General features: G+C 41.1%; 1 protein-coding gene across 1 annotated transcript; it reads right to left on the reverse strand.

Moving 5' to 3' along the window:
• Nucleotides 1–325: 325 nt before the first annotated feature.
• Nucleotides 326–7,310, reverse strand: yipf5 (Yip1 domain family, member 5). The gene is made up of 6 exons (XM_030438993.1): nucleotides 7,180–7,310; nucleotides 6,330–6,447; nucleotides 5,722–5,894; nucleotides 2,174–2,319; nucleotides 1,886–2,067; nucleotides 326–1,522 (listed from the first exon to the last, which is right to left on the reverse strand). Exons 2-6 carry the CDS (start codon nucleotides 6,437–6,439, stop codon nucleotides 1,360–1,362), a joined length of 774 nt encoding a protein of 257 aa, XP_030294853.1. The 5' UTR covers nucleotides 6,440–6,447; nucleotides 7,180–7,310; the 3' UTR covers nucleotides 326–1,359.
• Between the last annotated feature and the right edge of the window lie 377 nt (nucleotides 7,311–7,687).

The raw sequence follows: 7,687 nt of genomic DNA on the forward strand, positions 1-7,687 counted from the left end.
CAAACATGTCCACACTCACCTTTCCTACAACTGCAAACCTTGTGTTACACTTTGAAGGTCTTCCAGACCTGAGAAACAATAAAAAAGACAACAGTAATGATGACTGTGCAGATTATCTCCCGTGATCTAACACGCAGCTGTGATAAAATCTCTGAAAACGGTCATTATGCATCATACGCCCACTTTTTCCACTGCTCACCAGCTTTTCTTCTGCCACACGGCTGCCAGCTTTTGGTCCACAGGCCAAATGTTTCTGTCGCTCTGTAATAAAGTCTAAACCACTTCTTAAAATTATCTGCTTGACCTTTTAACACCACAAGTCAGATAACCTTCAAAGACAACTTTAATGTGCATGAGAAGACATGAACAACAGATGACACATCAAAGCATACAAAGTGAGTCAACTGCAAATTAAAGATTAAGAAAATGTAAAGAATGCAAACTATAGCAACAACCCGGAGACATGCCTGTACCTACAAACATACAGCATCTCTCAGACTTTTAATACTTAACAATCAAATTTGTTTGGTTTTGAAAATTAGAGACAAAGATTTTGTGCAAACTGTATTTTTGTCTTCTTGAAAAGCATTAAAACTCAAATGAATTTCAAGAGAATGTAATAAAAACAATGCATGAGAAGATCTAGCACAGCTGCTGTTTTTACAACGATCAGAATCCCTGCTGTGAGGAGCAAAAGATTTGATTCATGGGTCCTAAGTCCTGGGAATAAAGGGGGAGGGGATCCCTCCCATTTTCCTCCGCCCTATTTGGGTGGAGAAGAAGAATGATCGGTAGTCTTGTGCAGAAGGAAAGTGGGTGTTTCCAGTAGTCTTGCAGCTGTAGAATTTATAGGTTGTTGGACCAAAAATGGCTCACAACAGCTCTTGCAGGAATCATTCGTGGTGTTTCCATTAGCTCCAAATTTGGGAGCGGATTAATTGTCTCCTCGGGCTTCCATAGTGTGAACTAGTTGCTTGCTTCTTCCCCTTCGTGTCCTTAAAATCACAGGACTGGAGCAGGTCGTTTAAGGCTCGAAAAATGGTCCACAGGAGAGTTATTTTTCACCAGGTTTATTTGACAGTCCTCTCCGTTTAGTATGAGGGGAGCATGGTGGAGACGACATGAGTGAGACGGCACACTCCAGCCTGCAGATGGTCGAGTCAGAATGTAGTGAGAGGTGGAGACTTGTATAAAAAGAAACAAAAAAAAAAACCTTGGTGCCATTTTAGACAGGACCTCCCACTCCTCTGTAATGACAGTATAATTAGCTAATAATTACACTAATTACACTGTTGCTAATTATACTGAAATAACAGAAACTGAGGTGCAGTTACTTTACATTTTTACTCAATTATGTTTTTAGAAGACAGAGATGAGTGCAAAGACTCCATATAAGAGAGCGCAGGGGTAAGCAACCAGCAGCTGCTGGCCATCCATGGCCAACGCCGAGATGAAGATCTTTGAGGCTGAGAAACTGCACCAGCCAATGATTGCTGCTGTTAGTATAATTCCCATCATGCCCCTAAAGAGAAGAAGAAGAAGAAGAAGAAGGAGGCAGGAAGTCAGCTTTGACGAAAAACAGCATTCATGCAGTTATGTGAAATGTTCGGATATTTGTGAAACCTGAAACAAAAAGTTCCAGTCCTACAAATAAATATCACACTTTAGCAAAGTTTATCCAGCAGCAAAAGTATTTTAGGGATGATTACAGGTACTTTCACACTGAGAGTTCTGTTAAATATGTGGATAAAATTAATAAGCTGGTAAATTCTTCTAATAAAATCACTTTACAGTAATGCAGCCTTTAAAAACAGGAAGACAATATCTGGATCTTATATAATTTTTACACAATATTAATTTATTGCCCTGTTTCCTGAGTACTCACTGTAAAGACAAGAGGACTCCGAAGCTGGAGAGGAGGATCATTGGGAGGAGGCAGTATCCCAGCACGCTGGCCACACAGCCGAAAGACACGCCCGTCATACTCATCAGGTTGAGCAGGCAGTACATACCCAGGCAGCCGATTGCGCTGATACCATACACGTAGCCAAACTGGATCTTACCTGACTGTGAATGTAAAAGGAAAAATAAAACATCCACAGTCAGAATATTCACCTGCCTACTGACAGCTGTACAGACACATATTAGTACTAATGTAAACTAAATGATTTACCAGGAGAAGTGTCGCTCCGAAGGCCAAACAGAAGACCATGGGGCCAGCCAGGTCTGTCTCGTTCATGATGCTGCCGTCTGCTACCTTCATCGGATGAAGAACCGTCAGGGTCTTCTGCCAGATGTGGTCAAAGTTGATTCCTAATTCTGAGACGGAGAAAACGCATATCAGGCACACTGGATAACAGAACTATAAACTGTTCAAAACTAGCTGGCAGTTAAGTGACAAAAAATGAGTTGACAAGAATTGTATAGGAAATGGCCACTGGTTTGCTAAATCAACACTTTGCCCCAAGAGACGGTTTAGAAACATCCAGGAAGAGTCAGACGGTTCATTCAGCCCTCTGCATGAGGATGAAGGCAGGAAAGACTCACACTGTGATAAAAGTGTGATTTCTTCTCTAGTCCTCAGGTGCGTCTTTACCTGTCTAAGTCACACGTATTATTGTCTAAAGGGGAGGGGGGATGCCACTCTTTTGTCAATATTAGGGGCCATCCACACATGGAAAAGTTTTTTTGTGTAAACGCACATGTTTTGCATCGTTTTGGCCGACCATCCAAACAGATCCTGTAAACGCACTTTTTTAAAATCTGGTCTCAGGGTGAAAAAAATGAAAACGCCGCCCTTGCGTTCTCATTTGGACAGCGAATCCGCATACTTTGCGTATCTATGACGTCATCGTAGGGCTGGGCGATATGGCCTAAAAATTGAATCTCCGATTTTTTCACACCAAACTCGATTTACGATTTTAATCGATTTTTTTTTCCTTCTCAAGAACAAACTTCAAATTACAAAGAAATTATTAAAAGCATTGCGTTTATTATTTTGCTATGATTTTAAACAAATTGCCATTGTAAACAGTGCAGCTTCAAACTCACTTGAAACAATATATAAAAGTGCATCCTTTTGAAAAGACTGTGTCCCTTTTTGATAAAATGCATTTGTAAACATATTTAACATGTCAGATTGCTTGCTATTATAAAAAACAGATCAGTTTCCATATTGGTATTGATAAAGTGTTAATATAACTTTAATTAAATACTTTTTTTTGCAAAAGGTGCCTTTGTTTACAAAAAAAGTATTTTATATCCCTGAAGATATGTAATCTAAATTAAACATCTGCATGCACTGCATAGTAAACATCACATGTTGTAGATGTACAGGACATCAGGTGTGTGCTTGCTGTCTGTTTTACACATTTTTGACCAGGAAGACGAGCCTGTCTGCTTCCTCTGGTTTGAGTCAGGACCCGTTGTGGCTTTGTAGCATAAACCTGCGGTCGAACATTTTCAGCATGTGGATGAACCTCCGGCTTTTCCACTGTATATACGAGCAGCATGTCTTTAGCGATATGCAACGTGACTGCATCCGTAACAGATGTCCACCGGGCCGCTTTCTTGTCATACGGGACACAATTATTAAATGATTCCGCTAATGTTGGCTGCTTTTTAGCGGGTGTTTGTGGGCTGCCGTGGTTTTCTCGTAGTGAACAACAAGTGTCCCACTGTGATCCAGGTGTCTATTTGAGATGCTGACATAAATGGGTCGGTCCGCTGCCTTTAGTTGCAAAAGCCTTTGAACAAACTTTGCAGCGGGCGGTGGTTTGTTCGAGGTCCGACGCTACAGAACCAAACTACTAACGAGACAGTGACTTTTTAGGAACAAACTCTTGGCTCGCTGCATGTTGTGTTTGTTTCTCTGTGGAAAGTCAATGCAAGGAGGGCGGAGCCGACTATGAACTACGGGAGCCCGTAAGGAGCGGCGGCGGAGCAAGTTAAATAAAACATCGATTTTCATTTTTTTTAAATCGTCCTAAAACAAAAACTCGAATTAATCGATTTTGCCGATTTATCGCCCAGCCCTACGTCATCGCCCCACCCCTTGACCTCTAGCCTTTGACCTCTTAACCCCGCAATATCTCATAACAACAACAACAACAACAACGGCGGACTACATGCTTGTGTTTGTGCTGCAGAAGATATTGAGCCTATCAGGGTTACTAGGGCAAAATATTCTGCTGCTCTGCCACGACGCTGAGAGAAAAAGGATTATGGACAACCACATACGCCACATCATTTGTGTTTGGTTTCTCCTTCTACTGTCTGTTTGTATACAGCGCACAAGCTTTATGCGTCTCTTCTTCTCTGTTTTTGGTGAATTTCAAGCACCACCTATAGGCTGGAATATGAAGTAAAGGGTGTTGAGAAGTTTACAGTGGATCTGTTTGGACGCAAATACTCTTGAAATGATGCCGAGGAAGACGAGGGAAAAAAAGATAGTTTTGGTACGTGTGGACATGACCTGGGTATAAATCTGTTGAGTATTCCTACAACAAATCAATTAATTTGATTATCTACAAAATGTCAGAAAATAATAAAAAATGGCACCAACTTTCTAGAGCCCAAAAATATCTTTAATTGGTTAATTATTAGTTCAGCACCACTGGATCCACATAAGGCTGCTTACATGAACCATCCTCAGTCACAGTTCATGATATTCACTCTTGTCACTTTCTTTCAATAAAAATCCTACTTGTGAGCCGTTTTCTCCAAATGAGCATGAAGCAAAACCTAAAAAACAAGGAACATGACACACAGGTGAAGCTCCACCTGCACCAACGCACATATCCAGTATCAACTGAATCTACTCCATGTACTCAAGTTTCAGGAATGAAACCATTTTGAGTATCGATTGTAGAACATAAATACATCGTGTTAAGATAAGAGAAGTTAAAGGCCTTTTGTTGAATCCGAAAACACTCGAGGCATGACAATTAACGTGAGTGGGTAATTTGGCTACAAACATAATTATAGATTTGACATAAAGAATTACTGTAATGATGAGGCTGACAATGAGGAGCGTCAAATCCTCTCAGACAGAGTCTCTTTTCATGAGCTCCCGATGTACTGTAATGTGATGCAACACCAAGCATAATTTACATCTGTGTGATCTGACTTTCTATTCCATCAAAACTTTCTTGCAGCTACGAAGCTTTGACTCTGCGAGCGACTGCAACAGGCGAATGAAACTTTAATTTCACGGCTTAAGAACAGATATTAAGTTCATGTCCTGGAAGTGATTCTGCAGACTGATTTCAACAGGAACACTATAATTTCATATTCTAGCGATTCAGCCGGAGGTCTTTAAAAAGTGACTTGCAATTATTCCAAAAGCTGGTTCACAGAACAACTACTGATTAAGTTCATTCACTGATTATTTCCCCACATTAGCTGAGCAGACAATAGTAATAAATCTGCAGTAATGTGAAACAAAAAGAAATCCTCATTTTTAAAAAGCCGTGACCAACTATGACCTATACGTTTTATTCATTATAAAAAACTTCACAACCAATTAACCGTCAATAATAACCAACCAATAATTAAAGCATTGTAAACAACAGACAAAGACTAAACTGTGAGGGACTGACCAGTTCCTTTGCAATATTCCTTCTCTCTTAAATAATAAATGTTATAAGAGAGGTAAGAGGAGCTCAATACAAGCCAATAAGGCCGGTAAAAGTCATAACCTCCAGGTTGCAGTTCACCTACCTTCTAGCAGTGGTGGCTCGTCATCGAAGGTGCTGCCGTACATGGACTGTGAAGCGGATGGAGTGTAGGTCTGTGTGGGCTGGAAGATCTGCCCTGTGTATGGCTGCTGGGGCGGCATCATCCCCGGGGAAGAGTATGCCATCGGCTGGGAATAGTCATACTGACCATATGGCCTGGGAAAAACACAATAATGGTGTTTAACAGAACCTTGTCTGTGAAGGGAACTGACAATTTACAACTGCAAGTTGCAAGCATGTTGTTAAAGCTAGTCACCAGTAATATATACTTATGAAAAGCTTTAAAAACACTGCAAGGCCAGTTCCCTTCCTCATCTTAAGTTATCTTCTAATTTTAAACAAGCGCTCCTGAGGATCGACAGGAGACCACAGATAACAAATCAGGAAAAACCTCCCACACACTGTTTACCTCCACTGCTATCAAGAACTTTAATAACAACGTTCTGGTAGACAGGTTATCTGATTAATCTCTTAAAATGTGTCAAATCAAATAACATGCAACATAATGTTATGTAGCTTAGTTTCCATCAGCTGAACTGGCACGTAAAGGAATATAAATGTAGGAAATGAAGGACTGCTTTCTTTGCTTACTGTTTGTAGGGGGTTTCAGCATTGTTGTAGCCATAGCCGGCCTGGTTTTGGTCATCTACACTGTAGCTGGACTGGTAGAAGTCTGTGTGTAAGTTGTCAAACCCTGACATCTCTCACTCTGTCAGAGACACAGGGACAGGAGGACAAACCAGATCACAACTCGTCAGTCGGTGATTACTTCAGTCTACAGTGGTATCGATGTATACATGCATTATTTATACACTTTAAAATGCTGAGTGCTGTTTTACTGAACAGCTAAGCTCCGTGAGGACGGTCCGGTTGGTCATCAGCAGCTTAAATCACGGTACATCTGGTACATTTCCTGGCACATCTCGTAAACATGTAGCCCGAAGCTAGCTTAGCTAATGTTAACTAGTTACGTGACAGGCGTCGTTGTCTCTTGTAAACCATTGAAACGCCTGACGCTGTATCTAATAAATACCTGCTAGCTAACGTTTGGATAACAGTAACGTTAACTTACCTCCGTTTGATTTCAATACAACCGTTAGCTACAGCAGCTAGCTAACATCGCAATAGCCAACTTAAAAACGGATGCCGTTGGTCTAATATGAGTCTGTTAACACTACGCATTAAATGGCTTGAAACAATCACATTGAAGGATAAATTGGTTAATATAAATTAACCTTTATAACAAAAGCTTCTATTCACTGGATGGCTGATGCACCGTTAACTCTGCAGCTAGCTGGTTAGCTGATGCTAGCTCTAACAGTTGTGGAGACGCTCGCTGATCTTGTACATCATGTCAGCGGCGTCTCTAATATCTTAGTCAACTTTTATCACTTTATCATTATTCCAGGGGTGTAAAAGCATCACAAAAGCTGACACATACCTGTCCTGTTTGACGAATCAAACCACAGCCCTGCCAACTTGGTCGCGGTTGCTACGTGTCAGGAGAAAGATTAAACTTCCGGGTTGGTAAGCAGCCGACGGGAAGCCGTTAGGGACACTGACAAACTGCACTTCGCTGAGAAGTTTGGCGCCTCCTACATACGACTGGAGGCATTACAGGGCTGGGTTTTTGATGCCTGAATGTAAAAATAGTAGCATGATTTGTATGCGACGTGGTTCAGTTTCATGGTTGAAATAATTGCAGTGTTGACTGTTGCAGGCTTGTGCTTGAGACGAGTCCTCATGCAGCACTCCCCCCTGATTCTGAATGCTGATCTTTATTCAGAGAGTGAGTGTGGAGACGTTATGGAAGGAGGAATATTGTATTTTTAAAGGTCAAATCACTTGAAGTGCTTGGACGTTCTTGTGTTATGGATTAACCTCATGAAACAAGCATTAGCCTGCAGTACAGACCATGGATACTGTGCAAATATCACAGGACGAGGCTA

Source organism: Sparus aurata, chromosome 13 (assembly GCF_900880675.1).
Source record: "Sparus aurata chromosome 13, fSpaAur1.1, whole genome shotgun sequence".
In the NCBI taxonomy this organism is placed as follows: Eukaryota; Metazoa; Chordata; class Actinopteri; order Spariformes; family Sparidae; genus Sparus; species Sparus aurata.

Coding starts and splice junctions, on each gene's coding strand:
- yipf5 (XM_030438993.1), bottom strand. CDS start 6,439: ATGTCAGGGTTTGACAACTTACACACAGACTTCTACCAGTCCAGCTAC. Junction 2,320..5,721: donor CGAGCCACCACTGCTAGAAG/GTAGGTGAACTG, acceptor TCTCCGTCTCAG/AATTAGGAATCAACTTTGAC. Junction 2,068..2,173: donor TCGGAGCGACACTTCTCCTG/GTAAATCATTTA, acceptor TTACATTCACAG/TCAGGTAAGATCCAGTTTGG.